At 40.7% G+C, this 17,277-nt stretch overlaps 2 protein-coding genes across 9 annotated transcripts in view; one reads left to right on the top strand and one right to left on the bottom strand.

Annotated features, from left to right (window-relative positions):
- The window catches only part of ZC3H12B (zinc finger CCCH-type containing 12B), a 359,165-nt gene that overhangs the window by 27,942 nt on the left and 313,946 nt on the right, over positions 1–17,277 (top strand). The window lies entirely within an intron of this gene.
- Positions 6,165–9,051, bottom strand: LOC306651800 (MAP kinase-interacting serine/threonine-protein kinase 2-like). The gene is made up of 2 exons (XM_079124658.1): positions 7,729–9,051; positions 6,165–7,691 (listed from the first exon to the last, which is right to left on the bottom strand). Exons 1-2 carry the CDS (start codon positions 8,836–8,838, stop codon positions 7,404–7,406), a joined length of 1,398 nt encoding a protein of 465 aa, XP_078980784.1. The 5' UTR covers positions 8,839–9,051; the 3' UTR covers positions 6,165–7,403.

The following is a 17,277-nucleotide window of genomic DNA, read 5'->3' as shown; positions in this document are numbered from 1 at the left end:
GCTTCACTGATTCTGTTCTTTTTCATCTCTATTCTAGTATTGAATTCATCTTGAAACTTAAAAAATGGCTATTGTATTTTTTCAGTTATGTGATTTGTATTTGGTTCTTTTTTGGAAAACTATCTCCCATTTCTTTGCTGAGATTTTTTTTTCCTTTGCAGTTGCTTCAAGATAATTTTTAATTGCTTGTCAAAGCATTTTTATGACAGTGACTTTAAAAATTCCTGAATCCATCTTGGTATTGATGTTCAGTTAATTGTATTTTCTCATTCAATTTGAAGTTTCCCTATGTCTTGGTATGAGGAGTGATTTTCCAGTGAATCCTGGACATTTTTATTGGTATTTTGGGGAGTCTTTTGATCCTATTTAAGTCTTCTGTTTTAGCAAACAATAATCCTTTTTAGGTTGAGAATACAGGCCCTGACCTAATGTTTTGTGTTTCAGTTTTTAGATCTCTTTCAGTGGTACTCTGATCTGTTTTGTTCTTCTGATGTTCCTTCTTATTCCTTATTTGTGCAACCTGCTTGGGCATAAAGCATTTTCCTGGGCTACCTGGTGTCATTGGAACACCTTATCCTACTACTTTGGGGGATAATCCCCAGGATTGGTTTTCCTTATGCCACTAGTTGGAGGACCACCTAGGTGATGGTGATGTCCTGAGTATAGGATGGAAATTGGATAGGTTCAGCACTTTGCTGTTTCCACTGTAGGTGGACCAGTAAACACCACAGGTATTGAGCCAGGGTTGGATTAGCCACCTGGAGCTTTACTGCTTCCCCCTGGGCTGCCAGTGTCCTAATTATGTATCAGAAGTTATGATAGCCCATCTATAGGTATATCAGCATACCTACTAACTTCCAGTTTGTGAAATAGAGGTTGGATCAGCCAGAGACTTGTGTCACAGTTCTGCCTCTCTGAGCAAAATAGGTTATCCTCAGGTGCTTCAGTTTTGGAGCAAGGGTTGAGGCTTTCCTGTAGATCTTGGTTGGGCTTCTCTTTTCCCAGTACTTAGGCCAGAGAAATCGGGTTGTACTTTTTTATTTTTGTTTTTATTTGTCTGTTGGTTTTTTGGTATTGCAGGCCTCTCCCAATGCCTATTCTGGGAAATTTAGAGAAATATAGAAAACTCAGATTATATGGTTATCAAATTATATGGTTCCTAACCACCTTATTTTCATATTTCAGAGCAATTTATCTTGTGGGTTCAGTTGTTTTCAGAGTGTTTAGTTGTATTTAAAGGGGAGTAACAGAAAATTGCATCTATACCATCTTTTTTCAGACATTCTGAACACATTTTAAAGGCTAAACAACAAAATTTCTGATGGATTTCATTTTGTTTGTGAGAATAATCAGGGTTGTTTCCAAGGACTTTAGACAGAATGGAGCAGCATATTAAGTGAATTAAGCAAATTAACTGAAAAGGGAGGTAATTGGGGAGGAGCAGGTTTGATGGAACTGAGGCTGGGAATTAAGCATTGTATTATAGATGTATTAAATTTGAGATAATTCGAATGATTATGGCTATATACAATTAGATTTACAAGTTTGGACTTCAGAGATGGCAATATAAATTTGAGAGTAGTTAGAATGTAAATGATATTTATAGCCATGAGATTTAATAAAATTACTTAGGAAATGAGTTCTAATAAAAACCAAGGACTTGTCTTAACACATTCCAACATTTATAGTCAGGGAAGTAAAGAATCTAGTGAAGGAAAACAAAACAAGCAACTAGTAACTTAGGCTGGTATAGCATGTGATATTAAACCCAAGCAGAGTCAAATGGCTTTCCATACTAGGGACATACCAACATTTGAATATCAAAACTCAAGATAATGAATGTGAAGTCAAAGTAGGGTGAAGTATTTTAGTCTGTTTGGGTTACTATAACAAAATGCCATAAACTGGGTAGCTTAAGAACAACAAATTTATTGTTCATGCTGGGGGATATCTCCCTCACAATGCATGGAATACACTCAGGTTCTAAGTCTCTAAGTCTCCTGAGTCTAATGAATAACCTGATCATTATATTCAAGGTCTGTTACTCTACACCAGGTATCTTTTCTCCATCATGGGTCCTTTCCAAACCCTTTGGACTCTGTGCCCTCTGGGAAGATGCCTTCTTCACTCTGTTGAGGGACTTACACTTCATTCCAAGCTACCATAGCTACCCATTCTACTGTGGACACCTTCCTTGCATTTGCTTTATTTCACCTAATGGCTTTAGTACTATATTGTTTGAGAAGGGATATGAATTAATTGGACTTAACCAGGGTTTGTGATTTCCCAAGGAAGTGTGACAAAGGAGGAGACTGTCAAGGGAGTTGAAGGCATATACAAGAGATAATTATGGGCTAGCTTATGGAGTCTATGCTCTATAATTACATGAAAGGACAGTAGAATGATAGTCAAAGATGGTGAGGTAGACAAATGGCTATGCAATCAATAGTTTTATGAGTGCTCATTATCCAGAGAGTCAGTAAAGATAAGGGTTAGAGTAGAATGCATAAAAATGAGATTTTGGAACTGGTATCATTATAGTTAAAAGGTCTAGAATCTGACCATGGTGCAGGGTTGCTTAAATAATGTGGAAAAGGAGCTGGGGTTATAGCTCAGTGGCCAGAGCACTTTCTTAGCACATGTGAGGCACTGGGTTCGATCCTCAGCACTGCATAAAAACACATAAATAAAATAAAGGTATTATGTCCATCTCCATCTACAGCTAAAAATAGTTAAGAAAAAAACAAGGTGGAAGAACAGATCTCTAGATGAAAAAGTCAATCAGGGAAAGAAAATTACAGAAAACTGGTATTTATGTAAGTAGAAAACTTCAGAAATATGTGAGAAGCAACAGGTCAATACTACTCTTAGCTCAAGCATTTTGAACTGAGTTAAAACCCATTAATAGAGTCATGAAATCAATTTTATGAGTTATGATTGACAATTTTAGAAGAGGAAATAGACAAAAATAGAAAATGCAAGTGAATTGGTTATACTAAAAGGAAGTATTCTTATGAAACATGTTTTTACTTAATAATGATATAAAATGTATTTTCTGTGTCTCATGGTAAAATTAAATACCTGAAAACTGTTGTCTTAATATATGGCTGTGAAATATATTGCTGTGATAGTGAGTGTGGCAAGGTTTGAATTAACCTGTGGAAGGTTCCCAGGCTGCTGAATGAAACTAACATTCACAGTCTTTCCCGTCTTTTTAAAAAAATCATTTTAGATAGTGATAGTCAAAAAGAAGGAAATAAGATTGACCTTAGGGCTGATGATAAAAGAGTTCCCCTGGAGCGACTTTGTAAACTATGCAGGCCCCTTTTCTTTCTCTTTCTCTATTTCTTTCTTCCTTTCTTTTTTTTTTTCTGTTGAGTCAGATTTATTAGTTGTTTTTAGTTGTATATGACAATAGAATCCATTTCTATAGAATTATACAAGCATGGAATATATCTTTTGCTAATTAGGATCCCAGTCTTGTGGATGTCATGATGGTGAGATACACTGTGGTATATTCATATATGGACATAGGAAAATTATGTCAGATTCATTTAACTGTCTTTCCTATTCCTATCTCCACTTCCTTCCTTCCATTCCCCTTTATCTAATCCACTGAACTTCTATTCTTCACCTCCCACCCTTATTGTGAATTAACATTCATATATAAGAAAATATTTGACCTTTGGTTTTTTGGAATTGGTTTATTTCACTTAGCATGATAGTTTCTAGTTGTATCCATGTACTGGCAAGCGGCATAAAATCATTCTTCTTTATGGCTGAGTGATATTCCATTGTGTATATATATATCACATATTCTTTATCCAGTCATCTGTTGAGGGGCACCTAGGTTGGCTCCATAACTTAGCTATTGTGAATGTTGCTGCTATAAACATTTATATGCTTGCATCACTGTAGGATGCTGATTTTAAATCCTTTAGATATATACTGGAGAGTGAGAGAACTAGGTCAAATTATGGTTCCTTTACTAGTTTTTTGAGGAATCTCCTTTCTCCTTTCCAGAGTGGTTGCACCACTTTGCAGTCCCAACAGCAATTAAGAGTGTACCCTTTTCCTCAAATCCTCACCAATATTTATTGTTATTTGTATTCTTTTTTATATTTTAATTGTAGTTTGACATAATACCTTTATTTTGTTTATTTATTTTATGTGGTGCTAAGGATCGGACCCAGCTACACATGCTAGGCAAACATTCTACCACTGAGCTACAACCCCAGCCCTGTATTTTTGATAATTACCATTCTGGCTGAAGTGAGGTGAAATCTCATTGTACTTTTAATTTGCATTTCTCTAATTGCTAGAGATGTTGCACATTTTTCATATATTTGTTGAACATTCTTATTTCTTCTTTTGAGAAGTGTCTGCTTAGTTCCTTTGTCCATTTATTGATTGTGTTATTTGGTCTTTTATTATTCATTCTAATTAGTTATACATGCCCCCAGAATGCATTTTGATGCATTGTATGCAAATGGAGCGTAACTTTTCATTTCTTTGGTTGTACACAATGCATAGTCACACCATTTGTGTAATCATTCATGTACATAGGGTAATGATGTCTGACTCATTCTACCATCTTTCCTCTACCCATACTCCCTCCCCTCTTCTCACTCCCCTCTGCCCAATCCAAAGTTCCTTCATTCTTCCCTTGCCCTACTCCCATTATGGATCAGTATCCACATATCAAAGAAAACATTTAGCCTTTGTTCTTTTGGGAATGACTTATTTCACTAAGCATGATATTCTCCAACTCCATTTATTTACCTGGAAATGGCATAATTTCATTATTCTTTAGGACTGAGTAATATTCCATTGTGTATATATTCCACAGTTTCTTTATCCATTAATCTATTGAAGGGTATCTAGATTGGTTCCACAGTTTAGCTGTTGTGAATTGAGGTGCTACAAACATTTATGTGGCTGCATCTCTGTAGTATGCTGATTTTAAGTCCTTTGGGTATAGACAAAGTGTTATTAGCTGGGTCAAATGGCAATTCCAATCCAAGTTTTCTAAGGAATCTCCATACTGTTTTCCAAAATGGTTGCAAATTTGCAGTCCCAGCAGCAATGTATGACTGTACTTTTTCCCCTGCATCCTCACCAACTTATTGTTGCTTGTATTCTTGATAATTACCATTCTGACTGGAGTGAGATGAAATCATAATTTTGATTTGCATTTCTCTAATTACCAGAGATGTTGAACACTTTTTCATGTATTTATTGATTGTGTATCTTCTGTGAAGTGTCTGCTCAGTACCTTAGCCCATTTATTGATTAGGTTATTTGTTATTTTGGTGTTCATTTTTTTTTTTTTTTTAATTTTTTCGGTTTTTATTAAATCCTTACAAAACAGAATACAAAATTCTGGCATCGACAGTTGGTGTAAGGGAAAGACTTTCGAGCTGTCAGTTCACCTGGTACAATGGAGTTAAAGTGCTTGATGTCTTCGCCCCACTTTCTGCTTAGGTTCTTGCGAGCCTTGGGCCTCTCCACGTGGCGAGCAACCGGCCCTTACCCAGCGCCGGGAGCTGGACGGCGGCCCATTCACAGTAACATTCTAGCCAGTCCTCGGGTCGCAGCGTGGAGGCAGCGGGAGAGGACGTGGCAGCCCGCCTCCGGGGAGGGGGCTGAGAGCTGCTGGCAGCCTTCGGGGCAAGGTGGCCAGGGCCCCGCGGCTGGGGAGGCCCGTTCCCTCGTCTCACACAAAGGCAGGGAATCCCCAGGCGCCAAGCGCAGAGCCACCAGGGGAGAGAAGGGGGCGGCCCGGGCGGCACCCCGCCCCGGGTCTTTGGAAAGGTCAGTCCACAGATACAGAAGGGCAGAGGATTGGGTAGGGACGTCGCCCCCGCAGGCCACCAGACCGTGACGACGCCGGTGAGGGGCTGGGCAGTGTCTGAGCCCCACCCGTGAGGCCCCTCCGACATTCAAGTATTCTTCAACAGGGAAGCAAGTCAAATGGTGGTTAAAAACTAACTAACGCGACGAAGGACCCCAACCCGGATCCCGAGGCCGGGGGCTTGCCCAGTCCCTGCCCCAAGACACCTGAGCAGGCCTGGACTGGACTGGGCCGTGCCCAGAGCCCCTGCTGCCCCCGACCAGCAGGGCTGCGCATGCACATAGAAAATGGGAACTGGTATTGCATAGTAGTTCACGGCCACCGACCCGGCCGCCGTCTCCCAGGCCCCACAGCCGGCTGACCAGGTGCGGTGGGTCAGAGCTGGGGCACCCATCAGCCCCTCCCTGGCCGTTCCTGGTGGCCCCAAGGGAGGCCAAGCTGCAGCCATTTTCCTGAAGGTGGGCACACACAAGTCGCTGCCCTTTGAGGTGGGGATGGGAGGGATTTGGGGTACCCCTGGGTCTGGCCCCAGCTCTGGGGATGGGTAGGAGGCGAATTTCCACAGCCCAGACCCAGGGCAAATGTGGGGCAGGACATGGGCATAGTCAGACTGAGCCCTGAGAAGGGGCACTCGGGTGCCCTGGGGGTGGGAGACACCTTGGGACCCCATGTTGGCTGATGGGCACCTGTCCTGCCCCTCACCCACCTTGGTAGAACCAGCTGGGGGCAGACTGTTGGTCAGGCTCAGCTTCAGTCCCTGGGGGAGTGGGAGGGAGCAGTGGATGTGTCTCCATACCAGCTGCAGTTTAAGGTCAAGGTCAGAGACCAAGTCCAGCTGGCAGGGATCTACTCAGACAAGCTTGGGAAGAAGCCCCGATTGTCAGCTCCTAAGGGGCAGGGCAGGTGAGCAGGTGAGCCTGGGCCCAGGCTGGGGATCTGGTGCTACCCACCTCCAGAACCCAGCGCCCCTTCCACAGATAAGGCCTCCCACCCCTGCCCAGGCTGCCAGGGTGTCCTGGGGGTGAGCAATGGAGGGGATTCTGTTTCCTCACTGGGAAAGGGGGCTGTCCCTGAAAATACTGAGGGTGGGCAGGGATGGGGGCGGGGCCCTGTGCAAACCCCCAGCACTGGAAGACCGCAAACTGGCTGGAAGCAGGCAATGAGGGAGGCAGCTGGGGGCACAGGTGACTGGGTGGGGGGCACAGAGACCTTCACAGTACCGGTGAGCGTCACGGGCAGGTGGCAGGAGGGGCTCGCCCAGCCACACGCCCTCCGCTCTCCTCCCCGGGGCACTTGCTTTGCTTTTAACACCGTCAAAAGGAAGAAGAAAAAAAAAAAAAACGAAACACAAAAACAAAAAATAGAGGAACAAGGGAGAAAGGGGAAAAACCAACAGCAAAACCTTCTATAAAACACCCCAGCTGAGCTGGGCCCAGGAACACGCTGGAGCAGGGGGAGGGAGCCCCTGGTCCCCGGCTGGCCGCAGCTCCAAAACCTTTTAGGTCTGATGGGAAAGGGGGTGACCTATGTACAGAGAGGAGGCTGGGGGTCACACGTGGTCCCCCACGAGGACCACGGGGGTGGTGGACAGGCTAGCTCTCTGCCGCCGCTGGGCCAGCTTGGACTCAGAGGGCGGGGACAGCTGCAGGCAGCGTGAGGTAGGTCTGATGACAAGGGGCGGGCCCTGCCCTGCGGCCTCTTCTTCAGCCGCGTCCTCCTCGCACTGAGCCAGCTGCTGGTTCATGGCAATGGCCTCGGCCGCGAAGGACGTGAGGTCTTTGGCACAGCTGTTCCTCTGCAGGACCATGGGCGTTGGCAGGGTATTCTGTGGGGCACACTGCAACAAGACAGCAGACTCGGGCTAGAAAGCAGACCCCTTGCACCCAGGGGTGCTGCAGGACTTGGGCAGCGTTCAGCCTCTGCTTGGCATCACGGACAAGCAGCTTGGAGATGAGGTCTTTGGCGGCGAAGGAGATGTGGGCCCAGTCCTTGTCTGGGAACTCATACTTGCCCTCCTGGATGCTTTCAAACAGCATGTTCTGACAGGCAGGGCAAGCCTCCCCACGGTCCCAGCCACAGTCGCTGCCACAGTGGCCCACGAATGGCGGGTAGCCGCTGAGCAGGATGTAGAGGATGACACCCAGACTCCACAGGTCGCAGGGCTTGTCATAGATGCTGGCCTCCTCACTGAAGGCCTCCACCACCTCAGGAGCCATGTACTCAGCAGAGCCGCACTGGGTAAGCAGCTCTGGGGTGGAGATCGGGGAGCAGTCCCCATTGAGTTTGATGCCACTGCCCAGGTCAAAATCGCAGATCTTTACGGGAGAGACCTGATTGGGGTGCTCGCAGAGGATGTTCTCGGGCTTTAGGTCCCTGTGGGCGATGCCTTTGTTGTGCAGGAAGTCCAAGGCGCTGGCCACATCCTGCACCACCACACTGGCCTCCAGCTCGTTAAAGTGCCGCCGCTTATGAATGTGACTCAGAATGGAGCCACCCCGCATCTTCTCAAACACCAGGTAGAAACGGTCCTCCTCCTCAAAGAACTCAATCAGCTCCAGAACATTCCTGTGTCCCTGGCACTGGTAGAGCATCTCCACCTCCCGGAACACCCTACTGCGAATGTGGCCTGGCTGCTTCTCGATGATCTTGACGGCATACTCCTGGTTGGTGATGAGGTTGACACAGGTCTGCACGCGGGCATGGGCCCCTTCCCCAAGCACATCTTCCTGCAGCTGGTAGACATCTTCGAACCTGCCTGAGAAGCTGTCGGTGGCGCGGCACCGCTTCTTCTTCTTGCCTCTCCTCTTGGCATCTGGGATGTCGATGGGCTGGCTTGTGGGCATGTCAGGGCGAACCTCACACTGCGGGCTGAAGTCTGAGTCCGCGTGGGGGGCTGGGTCTAGGGAGAAGGCCAGCTCGAAAGGATTTTGCCCCTTGAACAAACGGTGGAAGCCCTGAAGTTCGGCTGTTTTCTTCTGCACCATCTTCCGTCCGGGCCCCGCCAGCAGGGGAGGGGACACAGGGCCCGGGGGGCGGCCCGTGGGCGGGGGGCGGCTGGGGAGGGGACCCGGGGTTGGGCTCGGGCGGGGGTCGCAGTGCCGCCGACGCCCGACGTCGAACAACCCGGACCCGGCTCCGCGGACCGCGCGGGGAACAGCGCCGCCACCGCCGCCACCGCGGACTCCTCTGCCTGGGCCACCGCCACCGAGAGGACGGTGTTCATTTTTTTTAGTTTTGTGTATTCTGGACATTAACACCCTATCTAAGGTCCAGGTGGCAAAGGTTTTTTTCTGTTCTCTATACTCTCTGTTCACACTATTGATTGTTGCTTTTGTTGTAAAGAAGCTTTTTAGTTTGATACCATCCCATTTATTGATTTTTTTTTTTTTTACATTTTTTATTTTAGGTGTCTTGTTGAGAAAGTCACTTCCTGAGCTGACATGTTGTAGTGTTGGACACAGGCTCCTTTTCTACCATAGCAGTAACCAGCCTTTCTTAGTGCTAGGAGTGAATTGTAGTCCTCTACATTCAATCTACATTCCTGAGCATTTTCAACAGTTTTTGTTTAACTTCTGCTTAAAAATTTAAATTGATAGAAGATTCACAATCTCACAAAGCAGATTCATAATGATTTATTAATATCTTTAATCATGTAATTTATAGTCTTGGTCTTGCTTTATATAATTATACAGAATTATGTCTAATTCCTCTTCTATCTGATAATCCTTCAGTTATTTAAGGACATTTTTTACTTACCTCCTGAAATGACTCCAACCTTCCTTGGTACCTTAGAAATACAGTGTACTATAGTGACTAAGTTGTGGGATGATGTTAATCAGCTTTCTATTGCTGTGACAAAATAATGAGAAAATCAGCTTAGAAGGGGAAATATTTAAATTTGTTTCACAGTTTCAGAGGTATTTGTATGTGGTAACTTTACTCCATTGTTTCTAGATCTATGGTAAGGCAGAATATCATGTTGAGGAACTTCTGACAGAGAAATCTGTTGACTTCATGGCATCCAGGAAACAAAGAGGGAGAGAGAAGGGAAGAGAAAGAGAGAAAGTACATATACAAGTGCTCTAGGGGATGGAGAAAAGATATAACCTTCAAAGGTATACCCCCAGTGACCCACCTTATCCAGCGAGGCCCCAACTTCCAACCTTTCCAACACCTCCCAGTAGAGTCACCAGTTAGGGAACAGTACTACAACACATGAACCTTTGGGGGACATTCCAGATCTGGAGCCAGAATGCCTGACTGTGATTCTGGTCTCTTAGTTTACTTGCATGTTTGATTTAAGGCAGATTTCTTACTTTAATTGGTACCTTAGTTCTGAAAATTGGGGACAATTAACACATTATCTACCTCATAGAGTTGTTGAAAAATTAAATGAGACAATGTGTGTAATATATTTAGAATAATACCTGACATATTTACTATAGATATTAGCTATGTGTTATGGACCCAAGTTTTTAGTTCTTTTATCATCTTATTTTCCTCAGGATAGGCATCAGTTTTTCATTGTGTCTTGGAAACCATGGAAATAAAGTATAATATTCCAACCATGATCTGACTTATTCTGTTCTCCCTCTGTTTCAGAACCCTCTACTTATTTTGATAGAGTAGGTTTTTTTTAATAAACAAGTTAAAATGATTATCACATTGATTTTATCAACTAATCTTGTTTTCAAATGAACTGCTATTGATCCAGGTTTCTTCCTACCCTTCTTTAAAATTCAAATATTAATTTTTAAGCCTGGATACAATATTTACATTTGTACCTTGTGGTAAACTGATTAATGGCTCTCCAATTTATCTAGTTTTAATCCCTGGCATCTGTGAATATTCCCTTTTATGGTAAAATTGATTCTGCAGATGTTGTTATATTAAGGATCTTAAGATGGATTGATTATCTTGTACTGGGTGGGCCCTAATGGGGCCCACAAGTATCACAAGTATCATTATAAGAGGGAGGCAGAAGGAGATGGGACCAGAGAAGAAGTCAATGCAGCGATTTAAACAAAATACTACATTTATGACTTTGGAGATGGAGGCGAGACCACAAGCCAAAGGATGCAGGGAATGCAACTCTAAAAGGTAGAAAATACACGAATCACTGAAGAGAGTGTGCCTGGCTGACACATATATTTTGGTTAAGTGAAACTGATTTTTTAATTTCTGACTTCAAGAACAATAAAATAATAAATATTTTTTTGTTTTGAACTACCATGTTTGTAGTAACTTACTTCAGTAGCCATAGTAAATGAATACATACCTATGGTAAGGGTTCAAATATGAAATATCCCTTAAAAGTTCAGTATTAATCGAGGAATAATCAGGGGTGAAACTTGATTATAAAAGATATAACTTAATCAGCGGATTAATCCATTTGATGGATTACCTCTTTGAATGGACTGAGTGGTAACTGTAGGCAGGTAGGTTGTGACTGGGGGAAATAGGTCAATTGGGCCATGACTTTACAGTTTATGTTTTGCCCCTGGCACCTCAAAGCCAGCCTCAGCAACTTAGCAAGGTCCTAAACAAAGTAGTGCAACCCAGTCTATAAATAAATAAATAAATAAATAAATAAGGGCTTGGATGTGGTTCAGTGGTGAAGTGCCCCTGGGTTCACTCCCAGGTAGCAAAAAAAAAAAAAGAATGTTATATTTTTTGAGGAGAAGGAAAATTATATAGATCAACAATTTATATCTGCATGAGGAAAGGAAGAGTATTGGAGAAGGAATAGGTGAAGGAATGTTTTTTAAACTTTCATTTTTCTTGTTCTTATTTGATGTAACAAATGATAGTGTGTGCAAAATAATAGCAACAGTATGCACAATGATTATGGCTGATATATATGTGAAATTAATGACAGCAATGATAAAAAGGATGAAAGGGAAGAATTAGGAATACTTTGTTGTTGTAAGGTACTTGCACTGCCTGTGAAAATGGTGTAGTGGTTTTGAAAGTGGATTGCCTTAGTTATAAGTATATAGTACAAACTCCAGGACAAGCATTAAAAATATAAAAAGAAGACAATTTTATATGCTAAGAAAGAAGAGAAAATGGAATCATTAAAATACTCAGTGAAATCACAAATGCAGGAAAGAGTAGAAAGCCAAAACAGGAACTAAAAACAAGAGTAATAAATAGAAAACAGTAGCAAATATTGTACATATTCAGTCCAATTATATCAGTAGTCACTTTGAATATTGGTAGTGTAAATAAATACACCAAATAAAAGAAGAGACTGTCAGATTGTATCAAAACACAAAACCCAACCATATGGTGTCTGCAAGAACCCAGTGTAAATATGAATACACATATGGAGTGTAGTAAAGGATTGGGGAAAGATATATCATGCTAACATTAGTCAAATGAAAGCAGTATTAATTACATTAATTTTCACAGCAGACATAAAAGTCAGGAAATTTTCAGGAATGAAGAGGAACATTACATATTGAAAAAAGGGGTCAATTCTCCAAGAATTCATAGAATCTTTAAATGTGTGTAGGCCTAAAAAGTGAGTGTTAAAATAAGCTAGGTAACATGAAAGACAGATTAAGAAATTATAATGTAATAAAATGTCATTGATATGGCATCAGATCCCACATTACCAACTTTATGTACATCAATAAAGCACCAGTTAAACCTTTATAAATTGGAAGGTAGACCAGAAAAATAGAAGGGAAATAGGGGAAGGATGGAGGGGAGGGAAAGGGTGAACATTGGGAACTGAATGGAGCAAATTAAATTTCATGCATGTACGAGTATGAACCAAACTATTATGTACAACTGAAATGCACCAATAAAAACAAAATAGTGATAAACAAATTACACTAAATAATATATATGTGGGTATACGTGTGTGTGTGTGTGTGTCTGTGTGTGTGTACACACATACTGGTACTGGTGTGTTTCTCAATAGTTTTTTCCCATGTTTACTATGAATTTATTAAATTTATCCCATATTTATATTCTACCAGTTAAAAATTTGTTGAGATTTGTAGTTCTGTTTTCTCATGTGGATAATGATCTATATGATCAAAGGAATGAACCTATTACCTATATGTTTTTGTTCTGATTCTACCTATAATATGTCATTTTGTATTGTTATTAATATTTTTGTAACCCTGTTTCACTTTGAGCTTAGTTTTCCTCTTACGTCTTAGAATTATCATGCTGTGACTTTTTCAGTGCCCTTTCTTCTACCTTCTATATATCTTCTTTTTAAATGTGACTTTATTGAAGAGCAGTTTCAAAGCTGTTTCAGTGTATCTTATGGCCTTAAATAATTCATATTTTAGCACTCTTTTTATTAGTATCCCTTTAAAGTGTTTTTTTTTTTTTCCCAAAAATTGGCTTTGGAGAAATGTTCATCTTTTATTTATTTATTTGTTTATTTATTTATATTCTTTTTAGTCATACATGACAGTAGAATGTATTTGACATATCAGACATACATCATACATGCAGTATAACTTCCCCTTCTTGTGTTTGTACATGCTGTGGGATTAACACTGGTCCTGTATTCATATATGAACATAGGAAAGTTATATCCAATTCATTCCCATTTCCATCCGCCAAGTCCAATCCAGTGAGGTACCACTCCACTGCCCCCTATTGTGAGTCAGCATGTGAGAGAACATTCTCTTTGGTTTTTGGGATTGACTTATTTCACTTAGCATGATAGTCTCAGGTTCTGTCCATTTAATGACAAATGCTATAATTTCATTATTTATGACTAATATTCCTTTGTGTATATGTACCACATTTTCTTCATCCATTCATCTGTCGAAGGGCACCTAGTTTGGTTCCATAGCTTAGCTATTGTGAGTTGAGGTGCTATAAACATCTATGTGGCTGTGTCACTGTAGTATGCTGATTTTAATTTCTTTGAATATATGCCACGGAGAGGGATAACTGGGTCAAATGGCAGTTCCATTCCAGGTTTTCTGAGGAATTGGTGATGATTATCTTTATTAAACCAACTTTTAGAACTTATGTTTGTTTCATTTATTAAGTTCCCATTATGCATGATATAGAAATTAAGAAATTCAGAACTGAGACCTAAAGTAAGAAATGCAGTTTACAGTCATGGCCTAGTGCATGCTCACATGCATGTGCACACACACACAAACACACACATGTGAAATAAATGTTTCACAAAACAGTTCTTATTGTGTCAAAGTCTAATCAAAGAAAAGTAAAATTGAAATGGGAAAGTTAGTAAAAAAATTACCATCTATAGCAAGAAATTGGGGTAGCAGAAAATTGTCTAGTAAAGGATGAAGAACATTCTGAAGAATATAGAAGAGCAGACATTGCTGAGATAGAGTACTCAGGGAGGAAAAAGTTTTGGAAGACCCTCTTTCCTTCTTCCTCAAGATTGAGAGCCGGATCTTGTTGAAAGGACATGATTGCAGCTTACTAAATGGTTGAAATTAACTAAGACACCACACTGGGTGACTCTCAGGGAATCTGGGGAAATTGTTCTCTGGAATGCTAAGGGAAGCCATCCATGAGGAGATGGCATAGCTTGGAATTCAATGAAAAGCTGTCTGAACACATACTATGAGAGGCCATCCATAGGTACTCTTGGAGAAATGATATGGAGAGTGATAGCTACACTTGGAAAAGTGGTAAGGGGAGTGACAGGGAAGCCTTTATGGGAAAGAGCCACAGGGCAGCATTTAAAATTTCAGGTGATATAAGAAAGAAGCTTCCCATTGGGAGATGCTGCATGTGGCTAGCCCTCATGTACTAGAGGATCTTGCTGAGGATGTTTTGAACTAAAGGCAATAAATTGATAACAGACATTTTTACCCCTTACTATGTATAATGGTCTCTGATATTTCATATTTTTTAAAATGATGATTATGATCCACTAAATTGATTTCATTAGTTGTTACCTGTTGTTCTGAAAATAATGAGGTAAATGATACATAGAGATATAAAATGATTCTTGACTTTGAGGAGCATAAAACCCAATTGGAACAAAGGATATTTTAATAAATAAATGATATACAAGGTATTATAGACTGATGACTGGACAAATGCTGTATTAACTAACCACTATAGTTTTGAAATATAGAAATTAGATGTTATTAGATTTAGTAATAACTAGATAAGTGGAGAGAGATATGGTAAGCATTGTGCTTGGCCTCAAGTTAAGGGTGTACAGGTAATGGATTTCCTCTGCAGAATTATAAATATGGACATTGTTTTGTTGGATTTGCATTTGATTTATTTGTTTTAGATGATCTTTTATGTGTGTTGCACTAGCAATAGTTTAATAGGTGGACTTGACAATATCAGAGGAAAGGAAATTATGTAGGAGTCTATGATATTTCTTAGAAGAGATGAAGTCTTGAAATATAGTTTAGAAAGTGTGGATTGAGAGGAAAAATATAGAACTAAGAATAATAAGAGTCAAATAATTAGGTCATGTTTTTTAAAAAAAGTTTAGTTGTAGATGGACACAATACCTTTATTTTATTTATTTGTATGTGTTGCTGAGGATCAAACCCAGTACCTCACATGTGCTAGGCCTACCACTAGAGTGCTAGCTCTATCACTGAGCTACAATCCCAGCCCTGCTACTAGAACTTTTTAATTCATCATGATAAGAGGCAAGGATGTGCAAAAACAACTGTAAGTGGAGCTTAAATCATTGTTGGTCAGAGAATAAAATGAAAATGATGAATTAGTAGATAGTCTATTATGAGATGAAATTTTAGTCTGTTATGAGATGATAAAAACCTAGATGGGTGATAACCAAGAGGCTGGAAAGGAAGATCTGTAGTCATCAGATGGGCAGCTTTTGAATATGTATCTTTAAGGTTTTCTGGGTTTCTCCCAGCTTTTACCTATAACTTCCAGATTTACCATGGGGCCAGTACTTCTGGGTTAATTAAGATGATAGTATAATTCAAAATAAACTACCACATTTGGTTTATTCATAGAGAACACACTGAATGAGATACTCATTTTTTCTGATGGAAGTACTCTTATTGACTACTATGTTATTGTGACTTTCACCATTATATTTTTTTGGAGCAGTTTTACTGAGATATGATTCATACACCATATATTTCACACATTTAAACTGTATATTTTGGTGGCTTTTAGTATATTCAGAATTATTTTATCACCACAACCCATTATAGACCATTTTCATTACCCGCAAAAGAAATTCTTTACCTTTTAGTTATCATCTTTAGCCTCAGGAAAACACTTGTCTTCTTGCTATGTTGACAGACTTTTCTACTCTGGACATTTCATGTAAATGGAGCCAAAATATGTTTGTTCCTTTGTGACTAGCTCCTTTCACTTAGCATGTTTTGAAGGTTGACCCATGCTGTGGTAGCAGTATTTAATTCCTTTTAAATGGTCAAATGATTGGCTATTTAGGGAAATTACTACATTTTTAATTCATTAGTTACTGAATGTTTGAGTTATTACTGCACATTTGAGTTGTTACTGCCTTTTGGCCATTATAAATTTTCTACTATGAACATTCATGTATAAGTTTTTGAGTTGACCTATGGTTTCAGGCCTTATATACCTAGGAGTCCAATTACTAGGTGGTATGACAACATATATTTTACTTATTTAGGAACCGTATAACCTTTTTGCTCACATACAGGGTATAAAGTAGTATCTTGTGTTTTTTATTGTTTGTTCTATTTAATTATACACGACTATCTTGTGATCTTGACTTGCATTTTCCTAATGATGAATGATGCCAACCATCTTTTTGTAGGCTTATTGTAATATTTTTTTTTAAATTTTATCCCACCTGATAGGCGTGTTGTGCTATCTCCCTGAGCTTTTAATTTGCCTTTCCCTAGTGGCTGGAAATGTTGATCATCTTTTCATATTCTTATTTGACATCTGTACCCTCTTTGTCTTTTATCAAAGTTCTAATTGGATTTTTTTCTCTTAAGTTTTAAGAGTACTTTCTATATCCAGATACCAGTCCTAATTTTTTCTACTTTTTTTCATAAAAGTTTTACAGTTTTATGCATTATATTTAAATTTGATTCCTATTAGACTTTGTTGTAATGTGTGAACATTTAGGTGGAGGTTCATTTTGTGTTTTTTATGGAAATCTATTTGCTCTAGCATCATTTATTGAAAAAAAACTATTTGATTTTTAACCTCTGTCAAAAATTAGTTGTATCGAAGATGGCGGACTAGAAGGTGGCTGCATTTCATGTTGCTCCAGGACTCAGGATTCAAAAGAGGAGATATTGAGAGACTTGGGACCAACTCAAAGCAGCCGGGTGAGTCTCTCCCATTGGGGAGGCGTCCCGGATGGGACGGTCGTCCCAGGACGCAGGGAACTTTGTGAAGTAGAGCTGCTGGCGAGACGCCCCTCCCCCCCCACCCCCCTCGCTGGAGCAGTGAACTCGGAC

Source organism: Sciurus vulgaris (genome assembly GCF_902686455.1).
Source record: "Sciurus vulgaris genome assembly, chromosome: X".
NCBI lineage: Eukaryota > Metazoa > Chordata > Mammalia > Rodentia > Sciuridae > Sciurus > Sciurus vulgaris.
This window is presented reverse-complemented; position numbering and strand designations above follow the sequence as displayed.